The sequence below is a fragment of the Portunus trituberculatus genome, chromosome 47 (assembly GCF_017591435.1).
Source record: "Portunus trituberculatus isolate SZX2019 chromosome 47, ASM1759143v1, whole genome shotgun sequence".
Taxonomy (NCBI): domain Eukaryota; kingdom Metazoa; phylum Arthropoda; class Malacostraca; order Decapoda; family Portunidae; genus Portunus; species Portunus trituberculatus.
The window spans coordinates 19897473-19924753 of record NC_059301.1 but is presented as its reverse complement, the minus strand read 5'-3'; the positions used below and the strand labels follow the sequence as shown (position 1 = coordinate 19924753).

At 34.0% G+C, this 27281-nt stretch overlaps 2 protein-coding genes across 8 annotated transcripts in view; one reads left to right on the top strand and one right to left on the bottom strand.

Moving 5' to 3' along the window:
* Window positions 1–6074, bottom strand: part of LOC123520462 (vacuolar protein sorting-associated protein 33B-like) — a 12487-nt gene extending 6413 nt beyond the window's left edge. The window contains exons 1-4 of one of the 2 annotated variants that reach the window (XM_045282716.1): window positions 6052–6074; window positions 3249–3401; window positions 2789–2944; window positions 1928–2105 (exon numbers count right to left, since the gene is read on the bottom strand). In XM_045282716.1, coding sequence (XP_045138651.1) covers window positions 1928–2105; window positions 2789–2944; window positions 3249–3382 — 468 coding nt within the window. In that variant the 5' untranslated portion in view covers window positions 3383–3401; window positions 6052–6074. Of the gene's footprint in view, window positions 1–1927; window positions 2106–2788; window positions 2945–3248; window positions 3402–4174; window positions 4293–6051 lie in introns of those variants that run through there. The other variant, XM_045282714.1, reaches the window with a different exon arrangement.
* Window positions 6075–7059: 985 nt separating this feature from the next.
* The window catches only part of LOC123520460 (ATP-dependent Clp protease ATP-binding subunit clpX-like, mitochondrial), a 29387-nt gene continuing 9165 nt past the window's right edge, over window positions 7060–27281 (top strand). Inside the window, exons 1-12 of one of the 6 annotated variants that reach the window (XM_045282708.1) lie at window positions 7060–7195; window positions 8924–9070; window positions 14439–14675; window positions 14897–15042; window positions 15268–15436; window positions 17343–17357; window positions 21215–21439; window positions 21714–21878; window positions 22164–22264; window positions 22412–22567; window positions 23340–23345; window positions 24380–24547. In XM_045282708.1, the coding sequence (XP_045138643.1) occupies window positions 8992–9070; window positions 14439–14675; window positions 14897–15042; window positions 15268–15436; window positions 17343–17357; window positions 21215–21439; window positions 21714–21878; window positions 22164–22264; window positions 22412–22567; window positions 23340–23345; window positions 24380–24547 (1467 nt within the window). In that variant the 5' untranslated portion in view covers window positions 7060–7195; window positions 8924–8991. Of the gene's footprint in view, window positions 7196–7528; window positions 7551–8923; window positions 9071–14438; window positions 14676–14896; window positions 15043–15267; window positions 15443–17342; window positions 17358–21214; window positions 21440–21713; window positions 21879–22163; window positions 22265–22411; window positions 22568–23339; window positions 23346–24379; window positions 24548–27281 lie in introns of those variants that run through there. The other 5 variants (XM_045282709.1, XM_045282712.1, XM_045282710.1 and 2 more) reach the window with 5 other exon arrangements.

The following is a 27281-nucleotide window of genomic DNA, read 5'->3' as shown; positions in this document are numbered from 1 at the left end:
ATCTTCTTCTGCATGTGGGGTTATTTTTGATAAGTGGATTTTTGATAAAGTGGTAAAGCTCAGAGGAAGATGGTAACTGACTGTGGTGTGAGTGGTGAAGGCAGTGACGCAATGAGTGTTGTGTTTACAAATTCTTTGTTTTGTTGTTTTCTCTTATTATTTCTTGCTTTTCCCTTTACTTTAAATACACTTCTAGTATTTAGAATGGTAAAAAATTAAAACATGCTAATTTAGCCAAATGGAAAAGCTCAGAGGAAGATGGTGACTGACTCTGGTGTGCGTGGTGAAGGCAGTGACGCAGTGAAGTTTCCTGGTCAAGATGGCCCCTGACCACGACAGCCCCCCACGACGGCCCTCCCCGACAACCCCATGTTTACCATGACGGCCCCACACTACAGACCACGACAGCCTCTTATGTTTACCCTAACGGCCCCATGTTTACCACGACGACCCCACACCAAATTTTAGGTTATTGTCCTCCTATTCCTTTCATTATGTTAATACATTAACGCGGATGGCAACTCAGCATTCCTGAGATAGTGTTTTGTAGTATGAAGCGTTAAAAACCATAACGTTTTGGTACACCGGTGTACCCTGCACATATAGTGCATATACTTATACAGGGTGTAACATGACTTTCTGTAAATATTGAAAGAGGTGAGAGAACAGGTATTTCTAAGCAGAAAATGTTATATACACATGTATTTTAAGTTTTTTTTTTACCCGTAAGATGATTTTAAAATTTCTAAGAGGCGTGCGATTGTCCATTGTGTTTTTTATGAGGTGACAACGACTGTTGCTGGCTTGCTGCAGCTAAATGCCGAATGTTTTAATATTGTGTTTTGCAATCTGTGGAATGTTTCAGTATCTTACATTCAAGACAGATTGTATTAACAAGTATGCAATTTACTGATAAACATTACACAATAACATTATTGCGGTGATTAAAAGTAAGTACGTACTCACATACGGTACTACGTGGTACAGTACCTATCACTGGGTGAGGAAGGATGGGGGAATTTGTTAATACAATCTGTCTTAGTATAAGATGCTGTATTAACAAGTATAATTTCAAAACATCTTACGGGTAAAAAAAAGCCTAGGCTGTCGTGGTCTGTAGTGTGGGGCCATCGGGGAGGGCCATCGTGGGAGGCCGTCGTGGTCAGGGGCCGTCTTGACCACGACCCCACAGGGAATGTTGTATTTACGTATTCTTTGTTTTGTTGTTTTCTCTTATTATTTTTTGCTTTCTCTTATTATTTCTTATTTTCCCTTTACTTTAAATACACTTCTAGTATTTAGAATGGTAAATAATAAAAACATGTTAATTTAGCCAAATGGAAAATCTCAGAGGAAGATGGTGACTGAGTGTGGTGTGAGTGGTGAAGGCAGTGACTCAGTGAGTGTTGTGTTTACATATTCTTTGTTTTGTTGTTTTCTCTTATTATTTTTTTGCCTTCTCATTATTTCTTGCTTTTCCCTTTACTTTAAATACACTTCTAGTATTTAGAATGGTAAATAATAAAAACATGTTAATTTAGCCAAATAAATAGAGTATTTTGTACAAATTTTTTTGGACCACATCCCGCATCCCCCCTATTATCTATTGTTTCTTATGAAAATTACATGTTTGTTTTATGCAAATTTTGATATACGTGATGCCTCTTGGAATGCATCTATTGCGTAAATCGAGAGTTACCTGTAGTAACTACCTGACATAAGGCGTGTGTTGGTACGAGTGAGCCAGCGCTTGTAGTGGGAAATCCCCAGAAAGAACAAGACCCAATTCCTCATGACATAATGATCAGGCCATAGGAAGATTTTTTTGTGATCTAAAACTCTGATGTAAATATACACCAATTAAATTTAATTTCCAATATATCTAAACAACCATGATAAAAAAAAAAAAAAGACTAATGTGATAAACCTGGCTTGTCTTTTTGGGAGAGTTTTGGTTGTTGAGGAGATCCAGAGTGTTGACCACTGCCTTGGCTGCTCTCCCATGTGCCAGTACATATGGAATTTGACCGAAGAGTCCCTGTAATGTGTTGATGGCTCGAGCTACATCTACACACCCACTGAAGTCCCCTTCAAGAAATGCATCTCTGTAATTAAGTGAAAAATTAAACAGTAATCTTCAAAGACTTTTTCACTCTAAGATCAGGCAGACTGTGCATCACTGTTACATATCTGAGAAAATACCAGGCATAAAATTACAAAAACCAAGTGACTTCTTTGTTTTCATAAATGACATTCTTGGCATATGATAAGAAAAAGAAATCATAGAGAATACATAAATGTAGTAAACATGGATTTTAGAATCATGCTCTTTTGGATTCCATAACCTGACAACCATTTGTGTAGTCCACTTCTAAAAAAAACTTGTCATCTTGATATGCTATGGCAAATCTATTCAGGTCACCTACAATGAATGTGACAAGCCATGGGATTATATCTTATCTTTCTGGTTTTCAGTTCGTGTGTTGCTGAGTGTATGCACTGCCTATTTTATCATATTTTCTTTTAGCTTGAGGAGATGCCTGGAGGTTAGATGAAACCACTGAGATGCTTATGAGTTCTGCCTATTTTCTGATACAAGTTATGAATGCAATTACCATGAAATTAGCAAGAAATTATATTTGAACTATATTTAATCCAATTTGTTGACAGTGTCTAATCATTAAAAGACAACAGTAAAATTCTTGACAATGAAGATGCTATCATACTGATAAAGTGTAAAGTAGAAAGGCAGAGAGAACCTTAGAGTTTGCATTTGCACAGTACACACCTGAAGAAGGATGTCATTTCCAGTGACAGCAAATCATCATCAAGAGGAATGAAGTCAGGGCAAAATTCATGAAGGGTAAGGGCACCATAGAGGCCCTCCTCTTCCAGTAACCCTGTGACCCAGGATACCAACCGTGGCACCACCACTACATGCACACTGTTGGTAGACACAAAAGTACTAATACATCCTGGTCATTGGCCATTGAAACTTGAGTATTATGGTATCTAACTTGCACAGCACATGTTTCTAAGTGACTCTCTATTTATAAAATCTTATTTGATACAAAAGATACCTAGAAATATCACAGTTATTGTTCAAAACACTAATAATCTAAACTACAATATGCAAAAAGGACTGCATGCAATGAAAAACAGCTATCATATGAATGCTGACTGGCTAACTTCGTCCAAGTTCTTTACATCTGCATACAATGAGGTTGAAAATGAGACAGGCCACTTACTGCAGCTCAGGGTGTGCAGCATGGTCAGAATGCACATGGTCAGCCAATGTTTTGAGTTGCAGTAGGGATGGCCGTATCAGGTACACTCGCTGGCTACTCTGCACCGGCGGTGGGACTCTCTCTAAGCGGTACATCTTGTCTACCCCATGACTCCTGTAATGTGTGCAGAGAGAGAGATTGTAGTAGCCCAAACAATTAATCACTCATTCAATCAAATGACATATATGTATGTATGTGTGTGTGTGTATATATATATATATATATATATATATATATATATATATATATATATATATATATATATATATATATACATGTATATATATATATATATATATATATATATATATATATATATATATATATATATATATATATATATATATATATATATATATATATATATATATATATATATATATATATATATATATATATATATATATATGTGTGTGTGTGTGTGTGTGTGTGTGTGTGTGTGTGTGTGTGTGTGTGTATATATATATATATATATATATATATATATATATATATATATATATATATATATATATATATATATATATATATACAGGGTGGGGCGTGGATATTTCCCGATTTGAGAATGAAGTAAAAACCTGTTCACACTTCACAATTCTTTCTTCTTCTTTTATGCCTTTCACACAACATGGGAGATTTACTTTTACACTGTTTTGAAGACAATATCTTTTAAATGTCCACCTCCATTGTCAATACACTGATTCAGACGATTTCGGAAGCTTTGGTCTACTCTCTCCAACATGTTGAGCTATGTATTGGCTATTCCAGTTCGGATGGCGTTCTGTAGGTCTTTCGGGGTCTGTGGACAGTCGTTATAAACCAGGAATTTGAGATATCCCCACAGGAACAAAGAGATGTACAAGGTAGTCACAAATGTGCGATCGTACATGTTTAGATGTTCTTCTAAAGATGTCCAAAGATCAGAGGATAAAGACACTGACTCGACTGATTCGTCTCCCCAGAAGAGCTAGCGAGATAAAATAACTCGAGCGTCACGTGCTATCCATCGTTCACGTGACTTTTCCTGCATGTCATGAGTATCGATAATCCAAGTCGCCTTTTAAAACACTGGGGTAGCACACCATTTATTCGTTTTAATTTCACTATTTTTATTTTCTTTAATTAAATATTTGCCCGAAAAGTTTATTACTTCGCCAAGCGAGTTAAGCCTCTCGCTAGAACATGCACGACTACGCGTAACGAGAGAGAGAGAGAGAGAGAGAGTTTGGATACTGATATTGTTGAAGGTTTTACATTTTTTTTCCTTACACACACACACACAGTTTTTTTTTTAATGAGTTCGGAGACATCAATTGCATTACTCGACATTTATAATGTTTTCTGCAATACTATATGATGAAATTGTATGTCAATAAAATGTACGAGGCTAAAATTCAGTGTTCAGACCGCTACAATAATCCCACTTTGATCCTATATAATCTACGAATAATTTAAGTTCCTAACTTCCTACCCAGTTCTCCTTTCAGTCCTCTGTCCATCTATCTACATCACATTTATTTACTTTTTTTTCAGATCGATTAAACTGCTCCATCCTCCACGACGACCACACACGACCCTTAAGTGCCACTCCCCGCCTTTCGCCCCTATGTGACAACCCTCCGTGGCCCCTGAACGATAGCAGTGAAGGAGGGGCGCCTGTACAACCATTATTGCCTGCTCCTGCTGCCAGCAAACTAACGCGTGAGCTACAATGCTTTTTTTTCATAAATACGTTCTAATGAGTTAGTTGGCGTGAAAGTTTCTGTGGATTACCGTGTTTTCCCTATATCCAATGCCAACGTGTATGTGAAAATGAAAGATAATGTGAGCTGAGGGAAATTGTGTGTGTGTGTGTGTGTGTGTTAAACAATGTATCGGTTTCAGATCGTGGATATAAATAGGAGTAGCGGGCAGGAAACAGAGTAGCCTACTTCTTTTATCCATTACTTCCTCTCTTCCCCACTAACTCTCCACTTCCTTGAACTCACTTAATTATGTATCTATCTAGCTTCCCCCATCCTCCTCCACTTCCTTCCAGCCAGTACTCTCTCTCTCTCTCTCTCTCATCCTAGCGTTGTCATCCACGCTCACTCATTCCTATCCCCACTCTCAATCTTTCATTTACTTTCACGTTTTCTCCTTTACTCTTCTCACTCCTCTAAACTTCTTACATTCACTCATTCACGGTTACCCTCCCCCCCCTCAAACTTAACTTAATTTATAACCAAAACACACACACACACACACCACCACCACCCTGGCCGTGTGGAGATATTTGGGTGTGTCTCCTTTCACTTGTAGCCCCTGTTCACCTAGCAGTGAGTAGGTACGGGATGTAAATCGAGGAGTTGTGACCTTGTTGTCCCGGTGTGTGATGTGTGCCTAGTCTCAGGCCTATCCGAAGATCGGAAATAATGAGCTCTGAGCTCGTTCCGTAGGGTAACGTCTGGCTGTCTCGTCAGAGACTGCAGCAGATCAAACAGTGAAACACACACAGATGCACAACTTTTGTCATTTGAAAATGTGGTTGAAGATACTAACAGATGTGGATAAATGTGCATTTCTGTGTTATTAGTATTTTTCTATTATTCTTTTTAAAAGTTTTAGCAAGCTCAACCCTTCTGCAGACAGATTTTTCCAGGCCTAGCATCTGGTTACAGATGTAGAAATCTACGACAAAGTCATAAATCTTTAGAACAGGACCTCCTCTCTAATCCATGCAATAATAACACAAAATGATGAGTAGTTAATGGAGAACACGAACCTTGTGGTCTTGTTTGGGGGTCACACACGGTTATGTCACATTGCCTCACTGAAATTAGAGACGTCACTCGGAGTCTAAGTCCAAACAGTAAACATTGCTATTGTCTATTGTATATATCTGGGGTTTGTGGGTAACAGGAAGTGACTGTCTGTTGTTCATACCCTGGATTTGTGGGTAACTGGTGAATAGGATTCTTATTGTGTCTATAGTTCTTTTGTCCAATGACGTGCCACCACCTCTTAACACCACAAGCTGCACCAATGGGAATTTGCTATATGTATTCGTAGGCGGGGCACAGCTGGGCAGACAGGTGCACAGAGATCTGTGTGCGCAGTTGAGCCATGGCCACCAGGGACATTAGTTGTAAAGGTTGCGAATTTGATTACTGGGAAATCATCGCTCCTGTGATGCAAGTCAGTGTACAATGGAGAAGAGGACCAGCCAGGACCTTCATCCTTTCATTAAGGTATTGTGAGGAGGGGTATTGGTAGAGGTAGGGCATATTGTGTCAAGCTATAAGAGAACCGGTGTGGGGGGAGGGAAGCTGCCCCAAAGCAAGGATATGCTAGGTTAGGTTTAGGTTAGTGTTGCAGGGGGCGCAGCCACCCCGGCTAGGTTAGGTTACGTAAGGCTAGGTTTATGTTAGGGTTAGGTTAGTGTTGTAGGGGGGTCCGGGGCACAGCCCCAGTTAACATTAGGTTAGGTTTTTCCTTACATTTTTTTAGATCGCCATATCTCGCCTCTTTTGGTTCCCCCCCACAAAACCCCCGATTCCCCAGCCCTAGTGCCCCAAGCTTGTTGGGGAAGGGGTAATAGAAAAGAATATGTAAGGAGTTGCTGTTCTATAGATTTACCCTGAGTTGACGATACCACTTGCGTAAAAATATGTTGTAACAACTTTCGGCTACTCGTTTTGACTTTTACCTACTTCAACTATTGATGAAGACAAGCATATTGAAACAATATAAATTAATCGAAAGGCATAGGTAAGATAGATCGTAGTCAAGGATAATTTCTGTTTGCAGAAATAATGAGAGTTGCTGCAGGGTGGCCGCAGCTGGCGCCTGGCAGTGAAACACTCGCCACTCGGTGACTCGTGCCTTGCTGCTGCAGTTGTTGAGCCAGTGTTTGTAGTGGGAACAGGGTACGTGCTGGATGAAAGCTATATGTCTTAGAATCATTACTTTGTATAACTAAATGTGCTATATATCAAGTCCAGTGTTATGTGTGTGCTAGGAAAATGTATTTAATTCGCCACGGAAAGAAATATGAGTAGTGGTAACACTTGTGGTGACATTGTTTTGATCAGCTGACGGTAGTCTCATTTGTGTACGTGCTGAGCTGCTATATGCATTGAGCTGGTTGCTTGACCCTGCTTTACTGTGCTCTCACCATTCTCCATTGTTTATCCCCCTGAAGTGTTAATTTAATGGTCTTTTTGCTTCTTATGTGCAGGGTTAAGTATATACAAACCATAATTTAGTTACGTAACGGAACTAGTAAGTGGTCGTGGTGTTGGTGGTACCGGTAGTAACAAGTGTATGAAGCTTAAGTGTGTGTGTGTGTGTGTTTAATATGAAACCTATTCATAGTTTCTACTCATTGCAGTAAGTACTCTATGGCCTTGGTGGGAAGAAGCCAAATTTTTGTTGTGTAATTGAGGGATTATTTTTTACTGGTTATATATATATATATATATATATATATATATATATATATATATATATATATATATATATATATATATATACACACACACACACACACCTTGTCAAGTTTGCCAGTAATGGGATAAGCAGCTTATTGGCAGGCATTTACTATTTTTTTTTTATAACAACACATAGGTAAGATAATTGAGTATTGGAATACCTCTGTGGAATTTCCATTTTGCAGTAATTATCATCTTATTGGTGGTATCTTAGTAAATATGTTTTTCTTGTGTTTTGTGAATTGGTGTTGAAAATTTTCCATTGACTATCTCTGATGATCATAAGATTTCCTTTTGTTAAATGAAACTGGAAGATTGTTATATGGAAAGGTTTTGCTTGATATTCCGTTTTCCATCTTTTGTAGTTTCTTTTTTGTATATCTTGTCCATGGGATAGTTGGTCAAGATAGCCTGTGACTGCAGTGGCCCTTCTTGATTCTTTCACTCAGGGGCCCAGCAATTATGTGCAATAACTTCACAATTAGTTGCATAGTGTGTTGTGTGCAGCAGCAAAAAAAAAAAAAAAAAAATATATATAAAAATAAAAAATAAAAATAAATAAAGATAAAATAAAATGAGAAATGAAATAAATAAATAAATAATTAGAAATAAAATCAAATGAAATAAAATAGATAAATGAAAAATATGAAATATGAATAAATAATTGAATAAAAGAACAAATAAATAAATAAATCATATAGGGTCACTATGATGAGCAGGAAGAAAGTTCCAAAGGGTAATTCTTCTGACACTGAAGAATTGTTTGCATATGTGTATCTACTAATTGTGTTCTCACATGAACAGTCTTGTACTGATTACTTCTTGTGGTATCTAGTATTGGGTTACAGAACTTATCTTCTGGATCAGTAGTGCAATGATGTGAAAAATTTAACAATACTTTGCCATGTCATGGCAAAACAGTTGACTGTGAACCGAGTATAAATCCAAAACTTTGGACCTAATCTGGGTGTTCCATGTCTTGAAAGTTATTTGTCCATGGAAATCATGCCATTGGTATGTTTGTTTTATTGATTTATCTAATTAATGATCATTAAGTTCTAAGTACTGTGGTTCCATTATTTTTGCAAAATATGGATGGAGCAACTATTATGTTTTAACATTTAGAAAGCTGAAAGCTTTATCCTCAGTTTTTATTTATTACAGATTGGATTTATTTTGGAACCACTTTCCTCCTTTGACGTGCACTAAATCAGCAAGAAGCAGGCAGAACCATGTCTAGTGTGAGGTGGGGAGCAAGGTCCCTTCGACGGCTGCTGTCTGTTCAGAATTCTCAGATTATAAGTAAAAATGGTGAGTAAAATTAAAAGAGATATTTATTTATGTATTTTTTATTCATAGCATGAAAGATATTGGTGATATCCAAGGATATCAAATAACTCCTTGTGGTATATATGTGGTATATATCCGTTTATTAGTGTAGTAAGTAGTTTAATTATGATTATCTATCTGCCTTTTAAGATGTCTGACTGTCTGTCTTTTGAATACATTATTCCATATGAGAACATCCCCTATGGTAGAATACATTTTGCTTCTTCCTATCTAATCATTCTCCTCTTGCTTGATCAAGTTCTTGGCCTCACCTAACATCTTCCTCATATAGTCTCTGTAAAAACATCGATCAGGTAACCACAGAGACATCATGAAACTCTGACCCACTCCTGTTATTTAGTTTGGCCAGCTGTCTCTGAAGAGGACAGCACCCAAAACTGTCTGTATGGTCAAGTGCCATTGGCTCTAGACTCTGAGAAATGTTGTATTTCAATGCCATTTCTTTTTTACATAAATTTTAGGTTGTTTAGGCACCTATGAGGTCTATTGTTGGCAATAGTGAAATCATCAGTATCCTATCTGCAGTGAGCTTGGATCTGGGTAGCCACGGTGTGAGGTGACAGCGTATTTTTATTTATTTATTTATTTTTTTATGTCCTGTCCTATAGCACCTGTAGGTAACTTGAAGAGTATTGGAAGTACTGTTAAGCTTCCACCCATTAATGGCACAGGCAATTTTATTTATAGTGGTACGCATATAAGGACCCATATCACCACCCAAGTGCATCTTTAGTGTAACCACCTAGAACCTAGGTATCATGATGACATGTAGATAACTTTAAACCACTTGACAAATGATAAAGTTTCAAGGCGGTACTACATGGTAGGATTTGAATCTATGCGTGGATATCTGCTTGATCCCACACTCACCACCTTATCCACTACACCACTGCCTCCCTATGAAGTGTTGACCTTGGTTGTGGGACATACAAGTAAATGTCTTGGTACAATCACTCATTAAACATTCTTTTTGCTAACATATCACTGAATAAATCCATCTCATCTAGTCTTGCTGAGTTCCCAATCATACTAATCAATTTCCTGGGTTTAAAAAGCATGCAGGGGATCCTCGCAATTCGACGGGGTTAGGCTAGTTTTTCATCGGTCGAATCAATGTTTATTCGAATCGTGAAATAGTTTTTCCCATAAGGTACTTAAGAATAAGGGGGGAAAGGGACCAACCTCCAGCCTCAAGACATCACTATAACCTCTAAAAAACACTAACTGAGACTAAATCAGTACTATTAAAGGCTTCGTTTATATCTAACTTGTTTTATTAAACACATTAGGGTGCTGTACAGTACATTTTTTGGAAATAAAAACACTTGCAGCGGTCTTGCGGTACTTGTCCCTGTTCTTCCAAATTGTTGATACTGTTGATCTAGGGACAACCATTTGCGCTGCAACGACACTGTAAGCTATACCTGCCTCACACTTTCTTATAAGCTCAAGCTTATCTTTGAAAAGGAGGAAATTATGCTTCTTAGGGCTAGGGCTGGAGGTGGCTTTCCGTTGTTTTGAGTCAGACGAAACACACCGTTTTCCTCTACTGTCAATTTTTAGTCAAATTAAGATCTATGATTTCTAATTAACACTTTTATAATAAAATAAATTTTTTTGTTGATTAGAATGATGCTATAATCTCAAATCAATAGAATCTTGATAAGTACAGTGTACAGGCAACCCCCGCTTAACGAACGTTCACACAATGAAATTTCGCTACAACGAATGTTTCCTTTTACTACCATCTGGTCGTTTAATGAACACCAAACTCGCTTTAACAAAATTTTATCCAAGTAATTTTTTCCAAGTTTGAAAGCCCCGCCGCTTTTGAATATACCAGCGCCTCTCATGGACAAAACACGCACCACTCACTCCCCCTAGTTGAAAACAATAACAGCGTCAGCAGCAGCTCGTCTTCCCTCAATCAACATGCCACCAAAATGCCCTGCAATGTTGCCTAGCGTTGCTAAGAAGACCAGGAAGTCTCTTACTCTCGAAGTGAAGCTGGATATTATTCACAGACACGAGAGAGGCAAGAAAACTAATAGCATTGCTCACCACCATCTTGACTCCATCTACTGTCTCTACTATTTTCAAGTCAGCAGACTATTAAGAAGGCTGCCGAGACCGTATCTTCCTTGCAAGCTAAAAGAACCATCTGAACTCGTGACTCTGCTATGGATAAAATGGAAAGCCTTGTGAAAATGTGGTACATAAGTTTTGTATGTGGTACAATGATGCACCCTTTGTTTACATTCCACAGGTTGCCAGCTAGTGTCTCTTCCACTCCACTCTTCCTCCCTTCATAGATTTAAGATCATCACCATTATAGAATTACTTACATATATGCATTAGTGTATATTATAATGACTTAGATTAAACTGCCTAAATGTTTAACTTCATAATTTTTACTTTCATTAAACCTTTCACTGTACTATGATGCACTCTCACTTTGTTTACTCTCGATGGAAGTTCAAGTCAGGGGTTAAACTTGTTATAATTGGTTCGCTTAATGAAAATTCGCTTAACGAAAGTTTTTTTTAGGAACGTAACCCGTTTGTTAAGCGGGGGTTGCCTGTAGATGTAAATGTATAAATATATATATATATATATATATATATATATATATATATATATATATATATATATATATATATATATATATATATATATATATATATATATATATATATATATATATATATATATATATATATATATATATATATATATATATATATATATATATATATATATATATATATATATATATATATATATATATATATATATATATATATATATATATATATATATATATATATATATATATATATATATATATATATATATATATATATATATATATATATATATATATACAGGCAACCCCGCTTAACGAAGGGTTACGTCCTAAAAACACTTTGTTAAGCGAAACTTCGTTTAACCGATTATAACAAGTTTAACCCCTGATTTGAACTTCCATTGAGAGTAAGCAAAGCGAGAGTGCATCATAGTACAGTAAAAGGTTTAATGAAAGTAAAAATTATTAAGTTAAACATTTAGATAGTTTAATTTAAGTCATTATAATGTACACTAATGTATGTATGAACGTAACTTTATAATGTTGATGATCTTAACTTTATGAAGGGAGGGAGAGTGAAACGGGAAATACACTAACCGGCAACCTGTGGAATGTAAACAAAGTGCGCATCATGGTACCGCATACAAAACTTATGTACCACATTTCCACAAGGCTTTCCAATTTATCCATTGTAGAGTCACGAGTTTTAGCTTTCAAGGAAGATGCGGTCTCACCAGCCTTCTTAATAGAGTCTGCTGACTTGAAAATAGTAGACAGTAGATGGAGTCAAGATGGTGGCAAGCAATGTTATTAGTTTTCTGGCTTCTCTCTTGTCTGTGAATAATACCCAGCTTCACTTCGAGAGTAAGACACTTCCTGGTCTTCTTAGGAACGTTAGGCCACATTGCAGGGCGTTTTGGTGGTAAGTTGAACTAGGGAAGATGAGCTGCTGGTGACGCTGTTATGTTTTGACTGGGGAGTGAGTGGTGTGCATGATCTTGATCTTGATGCTACAGGTGACGCAGAATTTCTTCTGAGTCAGGCCTTTGTATCGGCAGCGCCTGTGTTGTCCACGAGAGGCTTGATCTTGATCTTTATTCTACAGGTGTCTCAGGATTTCTCCTGAGGCAGGCCTTAGTACCAGCAGCTCCTGGTGTATTCAAAAGCCTGTCAGCTTGCATGATATGGTGGGGCTTTCAAATTTGGAAAAAATTACCTGGATAAAACTTCGTTAAAGCGAGTTTGGTGTTTGTTAAACGAGCAGATGGTAGTAAAACGAAACCTTCGTTGTAGCGAAATTTCGTTGTGTGAACCTTCGTTAAACGGGGGTTGCCTGTATATATATATATATATATATATATATATATATATATATATATATATATATATATATTATATATTTTGTCCTAGCCTAACAGTGAAAAGTAGTTCAGTTGTTTGTTTACATTTCTCTGGGACTGTGACGTTCCAAGGCAGAACCTCCAAGGAACAACTGGCTAAGATGAGCAGCTCTGTTGTTTATGAGTGGACAAAGCTGTCTGAAGAGTTTCTCATAGAGAGCATTAAAGGCCAAAAATAGCAACGAAAAAATAGCAATGGCTTGTTAGAGATGAAGGGGCCGCCATGTTTATTTACAGTTGACAAACCCAACAAAGGTGGAAGTGAGCTTGTGTGTGGCGACCAGTGTCGACAAAAGTTGACAGAAAAAGTTGACGGAGAAGTGCTAGTGTGACAGGGTAGTGTTGGTTTACACTTCCGCCTGGCAGGTTTGCGGCGAATTTGGGCTGGTGGCGGATTTGACCGGGTGGGTGGTGTGTGAGATATGAATGTTGAATTGGCGAGTCAGTTGGTCGAACCTTGGGGATTGGGTATTCGAATTGGCGATACGTAATTCGAACTTTGAACGGTCGAATCATGAGGATCCTCTGTACAAGTATTAATGGGATAAATGTGAATCTCTTAATTTTTTGAGAAAAGGAAATTTGGACTGAAGTAAGCAAGATTTCAGTTCAACATTACCCTTAGGTAGAATATTACTGTGTTCTTTTATAGCGTTTTACTTTCTCTTTATGTTAAGTGAGTGATGTCTCAATATATCTCATCTCATAGACATGTTACAATATTCTTTTGCACTTTGTAGACACAATATCCTGTAATCTTTATTTTACTCTGGTAGAATTGATATAAACTACCAAATAAAGATTTCATATGAGGTCTTTGAGAAAAATTGATACCATGCTGAAGTTGTGCAAGGTCTTCTTGACACTGAGGATGATCTAGTGGTAAATAATTGGGTATCTATATAGAGAACAGTGTTTTTCTAATGCAAGTTTGTCACAAAACTAAAAATATGAGCATAAAATACAAGAAAACATGGTAATGGATTCTTTGTTTCTTTAGCCATTGACATTGTAAAATAACTAATTTTCATTTTCTTACTAACTTTCTTTGTATTTCTTTTCTTTAGTCTACATATCTATAAATGTGTGTGTGTGTGTTGTGTGTGTGTGTGTGTGTGTGTGTGTGTGTGTGTGTGTGTGTGTGTGTGTGTGTGTGTGTGTGTGTGTGTGTGGCACTTGCCTCATTCCTTTAGTTCAGATCCATGGTTGTGTTTCACATACAGATACCTACACTGAAAATTGATGCTCATTATGTTTAATACATTTATTATACGTATGTTAAACAAAAGTTTCAGTTTCTTATTTATATATGCAAACCTTAAAAGATGTACCTTACTTTCAGGTATTATGTGCTCAAGGGTGTGGGGACACCAGGTGAAAGGGAAAACCTTGCTAGTGGTACGTCCATTGAGCTCCAGCCCCACCTTTTTGCAGTCTTCCTCCACAGGGCCTCCATCAGATGGCTCAGGTGGGGACAATGGAAATGGAGATAAGGATGCTCAGAAGAACAAGAATGAGAAGAACCAGCTGTGTTGTCCCAAATGTGGAGATCCTTGCATTCATGTGGAAACATTTGTGTGTAAGTTTCCAGGTCATTTTTATTCTCACCTAACTAGTACTTTTCTTCATCTGTACTTACATTAGTCTTGCTGTTGGAATGAAGGGATTATTTAGTAAAAAACATATTCCAATAATCAGGTAAAAAATTTGTAATTAAAGTTTCTTTTATTTTTTAATGCATGTCTGGATATATAAAAAAAACCACTACCGTTGTTACTGATTTATTTCTATTCCATGCAGCTTCAACAAGGTTTGTGAAATGTGAGAAGTGTCACCACTTCTTTGTTGTACTGTCAGAAGTTGATTCAAAGAGGAAGAAGAAAGAAAAGAGAGATGATGCAAAGACTTCCTTTAGCCACAGATCGCCTCCTCCACCTCCAAAGAAGGTTTGCATCTGACATAAGAAATTCTATTGATCTTGGCTGGGAATTTTAATGTATTTTGTTGTATAATGTGCTTCTCAGATATTGATGAAACAAACATTTTTGTTATCAATCAAAATATTCTCTTGCTCAAATATTTTGCTAACATGTTTTTTGTATAAAAATCTATTGTGTAAGTAATGTTTTAATGCATAAGTAATCCATAGATGTATTATATTTCTTCCTCAGATCTATGAATTCCTAGACAAACATGTAGTAGGTCAGGAACGCGCAAAGAAGGTGTTGAGTGTGGCTGTGTACAACCACTACAAACGCATCTATCACAATATTCCACAGACCAAGACAGATTCCCTCCACCTGGACACAGCCTCTATATCACAAGGACTCACCAACAGGGGTAGGGGTCAGTAAATCTATTTCATATTTATAAGACTGCTGGTTGAATGCTTGCGTAAGTTTTTGTGCCAGTCTAGAGTGGTGCTTCAATGTTTTTTTTTTATTTTTTTTATTTATTTATTTTTTTCTTGGCAAGCTTCCCCTCTTGCATAAAAAAAAAAGCATCCTCCAGAGAGAGGGAATCAGCAAGGGAAACAAGCCTTGCACTATCACCCAAAAGAAACAAAACACTTCTATTGCTGCCACAGTAGAATTAAGTTTTATTTTAAAAGTTTGAATAAAAAAGTAGAACATAATTTTTGTTGAAATATCTCAGTGCCTGAAAATTTTCTTTTTAGATGCCTTTCATTTTAGAAAACTTATATGTGTTTTCTTCCATGGCTTTGTCTGTGGTCCTACCACTATGAATTGTTTCTTTGTGACCTTTACTTTGTCAAAATAGTCAGCTGCTGACCAGCCACTGATATAGTTGTTTTTATTTAATTTCTTAGTACATACTGATATTCAACACAACTTAGTGCATTTGCAGTTGCTTGTTGTGAGATAAAAGTAATCAATTAGAGGTAACATGCAACTTCTATTTTCTTTTTGCAGGAGACCATCAATTTTCTAGAGTTTAGGTCACTGTGCTTTGTAAATACACTCTTGAATCAGGGGATTTTGTTAACAACAGGCTGTTTTTGTGTAATGATTGTGAAAGGTGGCTGTAAGGAATGAATGGTTGGGATTAAGAAGCCCTTGTCTGTAATTAATTCTAATGGTGAGACAAAGTGGTGGTGTAATCGATAAGGTGGTATTGGACAGACATCCATGTGTAGGTTCGAATCCCACCATGTACCGCCTTGAAACTTTGCCATTTGTCGAGTGGTTTAAAGTTAACTACATTTCGCCATGATAACCAGGTTCTAGGTGGTTACACCAAAGATGTGCTTGGGTGGTGATATGGTCCCTAATATGGGTGCCATTATAAATAAAATTGCCTGTGCCACTAATGGGTGGAAGCTTAACAGCACTTCCCCATACCCACTCTTCAAGTATACCTACTGGTGCTATAAGCCATAACAGAAAAAAGAAAAAAAAAAATGTTCTGGCCTCACCCACTTTTTAGACTTTAGGGAAATATCAGGTAGAAATTATAGATATATGATTAAGATATATGAGAGCAGACAGTAACAATGAACACAACTATTTATTATTCTATTATTCTTGCATCTTAATTATTTGTAATTTAAAACCATGTTTGGAATGGTTGAGTCATAAACTTATTGACACTCATTTTCCTGCTATTCTTTGTCCATGAGGCTTGAAAAAATAACCATATTTCTAAATTTTAGAAAATCTCTATCCTCAGTAGGTAATCTAACGTTCTACCACCATCAAACATTCATTAACACCTCTAACTAGCTGTGTGGGAATTTATAGTATAGGTGGTGTAACAGTAGGTTACTGGTCAGGGATCAGTACAACCTGTAGAATTAGTTGGTTAGCTCAAAAGATTAATCATTATCAGAGGCTTACTAAGAAATTAACAATGCAGAGTGTTTGATGCAATATGAGTAAAATTGTTAAGGTAATATTAACATTTAATACTGGCAAAACTCAAGTGAATCTTTGTGACTGTTACATCACTTTAATACATACACTTTGAGATACAGAATGAGAACATTTTATATCTGTGGTAGTTATCCCATTTACATGTAAGAGTGGTATATTATGAAAGAGTATGTTTAATAAAAGAAACAGCTTTTTTCACATAATTACTATAAAAGAGTATGTTTAATAAAAGAAACAGCATTTTTCACATAATTACTGTACAGGTAGAGAAAATAATAGGTATGAAATTGAAGATAAGAGTGGAAGAAAAGTTCATGATTTACTAACGTACTGTTTTTGCCTTGTGCTGCTAGACATTGGGACTCTGGGTAGGTGGAGTGTTTGTTGTAAGACCTTATTTAAAGCTCCAGGAAATGACAAGTCACCTGAGTTCAGTGTTATTTAATTTTTTTGGAAGCAAACTGTGTTCTGTCATAGAAAAATAATGGTTTATATAATTGAATATAAGTATTTATGCTGTAGAATATATATATATATATATATATATATATATATATATATATATATATATATATATATATATATATATATATATATATATATATATATATATATATATATATATATATATATATATATATATATATATATATATATATATATATATATATATATATATATATATATATATATATATATATATATATATATATATATATATATATATATATATATATATATATATATATATATATATATATATATATATATATATATATATATATATATATATATATATATATATATATATATATATATATATATATATATATATATATATATATATATATATATATATATATATATATATATATATATATATATATATATATATATATATATATATATATATATATATATATATATATATATATATATATATATATATATATATATATATATATATATATATATATATATATATATATATATATATATATATATATATATATATATATATATATATATATATATATATATATATATATATATATATATATATATATATATATATATATATATATATATATATATATATATATATATATATATATATATATATATATATATATATATATATATATATATATATATATATATATATATATATATATATATATTTCGGGAGTAGACCATTTGAATGCATGTACTATTGAAGTCAACAGCGAGGTCTGCATTATTCTTTTTTGTAGTGCGTATTTTGTGTTTTCGCACAAGGGTGCGTCCGGTTTAGTTGGTAGAGTAGTGTGTCCAGTTTTCTCTAGGCGTCTTCGGTCTTGATCAGACCATCTTCAGGAGAAGTGATTGCAATAGTGAGGATGCGGGCATTATGGGCGGAAGCAGGTAGTCGCGTCAGGTTCTGACTGGCTACCTGACGCGACTACCTGCTTCCGCCCATATAAGCCCGCATCCTCACTAGTTGCAATCACTTCTCCTGAAGATGGTCTGATCAAGACCGAAAGACGTACTAGAGAAAATGGACTTTGGCACACTACTCTATATACTAAACCGGATATATATATATACTCATAAATATATTATATATATATATATATATATATATATATATATATATATATATATATATATATATATATATATATATATATATATATATATATATATATATATATATATATATATATATATATATATATATATATATATATATATATATATATATATATATATATATATATATATATATATATATATATATATATATATATATATATATATATATATATATATATATATATATATATATATATATATATATATATATATATATATATATATATATATATATATATATATATATATATATATATATATATATATATATATATATATATATATATATATATATATATATATATATATATATATATATATATATATATATATATATATATATATATATATATATATATATATATATATATATATATATATATATATATATATATATATATATATATATATATATATATATATATATATATATATATATATATATATATATATATATATATATATATATATATATATATATATATATATATATATATATATATATATATATATATATATATATATATATATATATATATATATATATATATATATATATATATATATATATATATATATATATATATATATATATATATATATATATATATATATATATATATATATATATATATATATATATATATATATATATATATATATATATATATATATATATATATATATATATATATATATATATATATATATATATATATATATATATATATATATATATATATATATATATATATATATATATATATATATATATATATATATATATATATATATATATATATATATATATATATATATATATATATATATATATATATATATATATATATATATATATATATATATATATATATATATATATATATATATATATATATATATATATATATATATATATATATATATATATATATATATATATATATATATATATATATATATATATATATATATATATATATATATATATATATATATATATATATATATATATATATATATATATATATATATATATATATATATATATATATATATATATATATATATATATATATATATATATATATATATATATATATATATATATATATATATATATATATATATATATATATATATATATATATATATATATATATATATATATATATATATATATATATATATATATATATATATATATATATATATATATATATATATATATATATATATATATATATATATATATATATATATATATATATATATATATATATATATATATATATATATATATATATATACTGGTAACTCAATTTATGCGATACATGCATTCCAAGAGGTATTGCGTATATCAAAATTTGTGTAAAACAAATTTGTAATTCTCATAAGAAATAATAGATAATAGGGGGATGTGGGATGTGGTCCAAAAAAAAAATTGTAGAAAATACTATATTTATTTGGCTAGATTAACATGTTTTTATTATTTACCATTCTAAATACTAGAAGTGTATTTAAAGTAAAGGGAAAAGCAAGAAGTAATAAGAGAAAGCAAAAAAATAATAAGAGAAAACAACAAAACAATGAATACGTAAACACAAGACTCACTGCGTCACTGCCTTCACCACGCACACCACAGTTAGTCACCATCTTCCTCTGAGATTTTCCGCTTTATCAAAAATCCACTTATCAAAAATAACCCCACAGTATAAAAGTAAACACTAGTAAAAAAATAAACGCAGGACACCAATGTTTTCACCCCTCACAAGCACTCGCCGTTACTGTCCACTCTCTGGCGCGGTTTGAAATTGCGTCTGGCGCTCAGTTTGAAAATGTGGTTGAGCCAAATCACGTATAAGCAAACCGATCGCGGAAATTTAATTGATTAGAAAATTTTTTCAATCGCGTATTAACAAAAACGCGTAAATTAAACACGCGTAAATCAAGAGTTACCTGTTTATATATATATATATATATATATATATATATATATATATATATATATATATATATATATATATATATATATATATATATATATATATATATATATATATATATATATATATATTATTTTTTTTTCAATTAGTTTATTTTATTTTGCATTAGTGCACTGAGATTCATGGCATCTATATCTGAAAATTGTTTATGGTGAAAGTTTCATTATATACTCAGATTTTAATGAATCATTAGAATTTTTTGGACAGTATGCACTTTATATTTTCCAGAATTCAGATTTTTCAAATCCTCAAAAATACTGTTACATTATATACTTTCCATTCACACACATTCAGGATTTGTTTTAATTTGTAAACCTCAAAAGTTTTGTGCAGTTAAGGTTCCATGTCAGTGATTTATCACAACCACTTCATGATCAGTGCCATGTTCCCTACATGACACATTTATCCACTTCCACATACTCTTTTTCTGTTCTATCTCAAGTTCCTTTGGCTTTTAGCTATATAACTTAGAATGTATGATGTCTCAACATCTGTTTTGTAATAAATACATCTGTCCTATGAATTTCTTTTTTCTTTTAGGTAAATTGTTAAGACTCATGATACTTGTTTTTGCATTTCTCCAGACCTACTTCACATTGCTGGCATTAGTCAGAGTCATGCACTGGGGGTCAATGCAACTGATCAACAGCAGCAGCAAGACTCACACCAGCAAATGGATGACCAGCAGCAAGGACGTGGAAAACAAGGTCTTTCTAGCAATTCTCACGGATCAGATATTTTGGACGCTACTACTCACCTCCTGCGGCTTGAGAAAAGTAACATTCTCCTTCTAGGTCCTACTGGCTCAGGTAAGGCTGTGCTCTTATGTGGAGGATCTGCATAGGTCATATGGCTTATCACAACTGTGTTAAGAGAACAGGAATATCATTAATACGTAGTTGTTTTTATTGAGTAGGAAAAAGTGTAGAAATAAGGAGTGCTTCATACTGGATTGACTATTAAATTATGTAATATTTTTATGTTATATGTAGCTGTAGGTTGAGTCTTATAAATTTGCCATCAAGTATAATTCAATCCAGCTCAATATATTAATAAAGTTGTATTCTTTTTCCCTCTTGTTAGGCAAGACCCTTTTGGCCCAGACAATAGCACAGTGCTTGGATGTACCTTTTGCCATCTGTGACTGCACCACCCTCACTCAGGCAGGTTATGTAGGTGAGGACATTGAATCAGTTATTGCCAAGCTGCTGCAGGATGCTAATTACAAAGTGGAAAAAGCACAGTGTGGTAAGTAAAATTTTGTAATCATAGATTTGATTTTAATTTGCACAGTGTATTTGAATCCTACATTCTTATAATTTGTATTTTTGTGTATTTTGCTGTGAGAAAGCATGTTAATATGAACAAAAGATAAAAGCCATCTCACATTTTCTTTCACATAAATGATTATATGATTTTGCTTGATTTTTGCATGCTATTTCATATACATAGAGTATATGTATAAACTTTTCATGTATAGAAACAAACAAAAAATCTAATGGAGAATAATTTTCTTGTCATCCATTTGTGCAGGCATTGTGTTCCTGGATGAGGTGGACAAGATTGGAGCTGTGCCTGGCATCCACCAGCTGAGGGATGTTGGGGGTGAAGGGGTGCAGCAGGGAATGCTGAAGGTGAGTCCTCAGTTCTGATAATTTTGTGCTGCAGTCATGATCAATGATTTGTCATTTACCATATCTTAGTTATTTTGGCTTAGTTAATACCTTGTTTAAATTCATGATTTACCATATGGAATATTAATGATTTTCTTTGGGAGGTAGATGTTGGAGGGAACGGTGGTGAATGTACCAGAACGTAACTCTCCAAGGAAGCTTCGTGGTGAGACTGTGCAGGTGGACACAACAAATATCCTGTTTGTGGCATCTGGTGCTTTTAATGGCCTTGACCGTATCATCTCCAGAAGAAACAATGAGAAGGTTGGTGCATACAGTGGTTTAAGTGAAAATATTGTGAAACATCTGTGGATCTTTCCTGTGATCTCTGCTCAGAAAATTGTATTGTAGTTGTGAGTTTGATTGAAAAAATGCTATTAGAAATTTTTGAATTTTGAATTACTGTATATATCATGTTCATTTTATAACCATCCCATGAACTGCAATACAATTTCAGATAAATAGGAATCAGCTGTGGTATTATTTTATAAAGAATTCTCATAACCATTGCATTATGGTTTTGTGTGTAGAGAATATCATTAAGATTTCTAAATTGGCTGGTCTTTGAGGTTTGTACATTAGTATGCTGTAAAAGCACTATTGATTTATGACATGAAAGGTAGATAATTGTGCCATATGGCATGCTATACCAGGGCTTGGGCTTTATTGTTTATACACTTCTTACATTTCAGGATTAAAGCCAGGTTTTCTTTGCATTTTTTCCACCCCTCTTTGCTGACTCTGTCCCACAGGTTTTCCTCCATGGGTGGGATCATAGCTTGTAGATGAGGTGCTCTTGGTCTACTGTGTAAATTTAGGCTTCTTCAGTCAAATGTGGCTTATGGACATAGGGAAATGTGGACAGTTGTGGTGATTTGCCACTCATTCCTTAATAAATAAATTAACTATGGATGATTTGTATTGGCTTTACAGATATTTATGAATTTGCAAACATGGATATTTCAGTTATTTTGTAGTAAATTTACCAGTTCTGTTGTTTAATTACTGGCCATTGTACTTTTCTTTCATGCTGCAGTATCAAGTAAGTAGCATTATTGTATTACTTTTTGGTTAATAAGCATGTGCTAACACCTTTTAATGTTTAAATAGATTTGTGAATTACCTTGACAGATTTCATAGTGAAACTTATTATTTTGTCCTCATGCACACAGAAAGTTTTTGAAGTGTTCCTTTTAAATATTTTGAGAGCCTGTAAGGGCAAGATTTACATAATTAGGAAACCATACTGTCATGAGGAATATTGAGAGAAATTTGTTGTACATCATTTGGCTTAAATTTTTGGAACTTTCATGCCTTATGTTTATTCACGACAAAGAAACTGTCCAACTTGTGTTCTTTACTTAGTCTTGTTACCAGTAGTTGCAGCAGAGCACGTAACTTTGTTTATTGAAAAGCTAATTGAAAACTTTCATGATCTCCAGTTCATGTCATTTACATTTTGCAAATTTCTCTGTAAATATTCTTTATTAATGCACACTGTAACTATTCCTTAGATATTAGAACCCTAAACATGTCCCAAACTTAAAGACATTGTGTGCTTAAAATGTATACAAGTAGGTTAATTACTGTTTCTTTTTTCCTCAAGTCACTCATAACATTGAAGATGCCTCCTTCCTGGGAAACTTTCATCCTGAAGCTTGTGGCATGTTTGTTACCCAAAATGAATGTCCAGCTCATTCAAGTTATTTAGCTCTCACCTGGCCTTTTCTGTTTTGGTACCATCTGATTAGTTATTATGATTTTTTAAATTTATTCTTTGGTTAATATGGCTTTTGAAACATTTATACTTGGTATGTGTGTAGATTTACCTACTTGTTGATGACATGTTTATAATAATAGCCTTATTCAGTGATACCACTTAAGTATTTATGTATCTGCTGTTGTTTCCACCCATGGAGGACAACCCTGGAAGGTGTTGGCAATGCTAACCTGCCATTCAGATATCTCAAATTTAGGAGGCAGGATGAACTGCTGTGTTTTAGAAGTTTAGAGCCTGATAACTGTCAATTAATAGATTTGCTGTAATTATCAGTAATGTTCACTAAAACCTTTCAGTACTTGGGCTTTGGCATTGGAGGACAGTCAGCAGGTCGGCGAGCAGCATCACAAGCAGATGTGGCCCATCAGACAGCTTGGACAGATGCAGAGGAGGATAACCATGAGAAAGATGCACTGCTGTCTCAAGTAGAGGCTCGGGACCTGATTGAATTTGGCATGATTCCAGTGAGTGGCAATGACACCAACAACATTGTTTAGTCTGGCAGAGGATAAAATATCTTAAGAATATTTTCGTAATTTTTTATTTTATTTTCTTATTTATGTATTAATTAAAAACATTTTTTTATGAATAAGAAGGCAAACATTTATCGAAATTCATACAGACTCCAAAGAAAAATATGTTTTGCCTTAATGTAGTTGAGGGCCTCTGAACCATAGGAGCTCAAGTGCCATTAAAAAAAAAAAAAAAAAAAAAAAAATACATCTAAAGTTTATGAACAATAACTCTACTTCTAAGGTAGATATCGATTTCAACCAAGTTTCAGATGAAAGCTTTGTCCTTCAGAATTTTTTTTACCAAGAATGAAAAAAAAAATGTATGGTGCATTTGCATGCTAGTACATAAAATATAACCCCATCCTTCAAGTTCCTATTGTTCTCAAAAACTCTGCTGCCATGCTTGCACCTTGCCTTGCCAAACTCTTTCAACTTTGTCTATCGACTTCTACCTTTTCTTCCTGCTGGAAGTTTACCTACATTCAGCCTGTTCCTATAAAGGAGGACCGTTCTAATCCCTCAAACTACTGTCCTATAGCTTTAATCTCTTGCTTGTCTAAAGGTTTTGAATCTATCCTGAATAGGAAAATTCTCAAACATCTGTCACTTCACAATCTTCTATCTGATCGCCAGTATGGCTTCCGTCAAGGTCGCTCTACTGGTGATGTTCTGGCTTTCCTAACTGAATCTTAGTTATCCACTTTTAGAGATTTCGGTGAAACTTTTGCTGTAGCGTTAGACATATCAAAAGCTTTTGATAGAGTCTGGCATAAAGCTTTGATTTCAAAACTGCCCTCCTACGGCTTCTATCCTTCTCTCTGCAACTTTATCTCAAGTTTCCTTTCCGACCGCTCTATTGCTGCTGTGGTAGACGGCCACTGTTCTTCTCCTAAATCTATTAATAGTGGTGTTCCTCAGGGTTCTGTCCTGTCACCCACTCTCTTTCTATTATTCATTAATGACCTTCTTAACCAAACTTCTTGCCCTATCCACTCCTACGCTGATGATACCACCCTACATCTTTCCACGTCCTTTCAGAGACGACCAACCCTTCAGGAAGTCAACAGATCACGCAGGGACGCCACAGAACGCCTGACTTCCGATCTTTCTAAGATTTCCGATTGGGGCAGAGAAAATCTAGTAGTTTTCAATGCCTCAAAACTCAATTCCTCCATCTATCAACTCGACACAACCTTCCAGACAACTATCCCTCTTCTTCAATGACACTCAACTGTCTCCTCTTCCACAATGAATATCCTCGGTCTGTCCTTTGCTCATAATCTTAACTGGAAACTTCACATCTCATCTCTTGCTAAAACAGCTCCTATGAAGTTAGGTGTTCTGAGGTGTCTCCGCCAGTTTTTCTCGCCTCTCCAGCTGCTTACTCTATATAAGGGCCTTATCCGCCCCTGTATGGAGTACTCTTCGCATGTTTGGGGGGATTCCAGTCACACAGTTTTACTAGATAGGGTGGAATCAAAAGCTTTTTGTCTCATCAACTCCCTTCCTCTGACTAACTGTCTTCAGCCTCTTTCTCACCGCTGAAATGTTGCATCTCTTTCTATCTTTTATCGCTATTTTCATACTAGCTGTTCTACTGATATTGCTAACTGCATGCCTCCCATCCTCCTGCGGCCTCACTGCACAAGGCTTTCTTCTTCCTCTCATCCATATTCTGTGAAACTCTAATGCAAGAGTTAACCAGTACTCTCAATCATTCATCCCTTTCACTGGTAAACTCTGGAACTCCCTCCCTGCATTTGTATTTCCGACTTCCTACGACTTGTCTTCTTTTAAGAGGGAGGTATCGAGGCATTTGCTTCCTAATTTTGGCTGACGTTTTTCTCTTTGTAGAGAGCCAGCACTCAAGTGGGCCTTTTTTTTTTTTATCTTTTCTTTTTTTTTTGCCCTTGACTGGCTCTCTTCCCTTCATCCAAAGAAAAAAAGTTTTCGTATATTTCATTGCCATGACGTGTGATTTAAACCTTGATGAAATTTTTAACTGATGTGAATAATTTGATAATATAATAAACTATGTAAAGGAACAGCATCATAAGCTAAGTGTATTGAAAAAATACAAGAAAATACAAGTATAGGTACATACTACAGTATAATAGTTACTTGAAAGAAAGCAACAAATTGAAAGATGATTAACGGGATGTTAGAGGAAATCATTAAATGAATAACTTAGGAATGTTGGTAAAACAAAGGATTAACAGGTGGCACTTTTTAGTCAAAGGAAAAGGCTGTGTATGAACAATCTGTATTCACTCTTAATGTTACTGTACATTGACTAAAGAAGTTGAAGGTTGGGGAAGGGGGCAGTTAAGCTACTGTTCAACATCATACTCCATCAAGTTGTCGTCTTTGTTACCTTCACAGTCACTGTCACCTGCCCCCTGTCCTCTCTTATGTTGCAGAGCATCTTGCTGTGCCAGGATATCCTGGGACTTGGTATGAGTTTAGGTCTTGAGCTATTACTGCTCTGTAAAATGACCCCTTAATGGTGGAGGGTGCATCACTGATGAACTGCAACATGAAAGGCTTGTGTGGCAGTCGGTTCCTTCACTTAAGTATGTTATTATCATGGCAGAATTCACTATCCCTGTTCTACACAGTTCCATGTGTTTCTGAGCTCCAAAATAAGGAACATGCATTACTTTCTTTCCTTGATGACTATGGC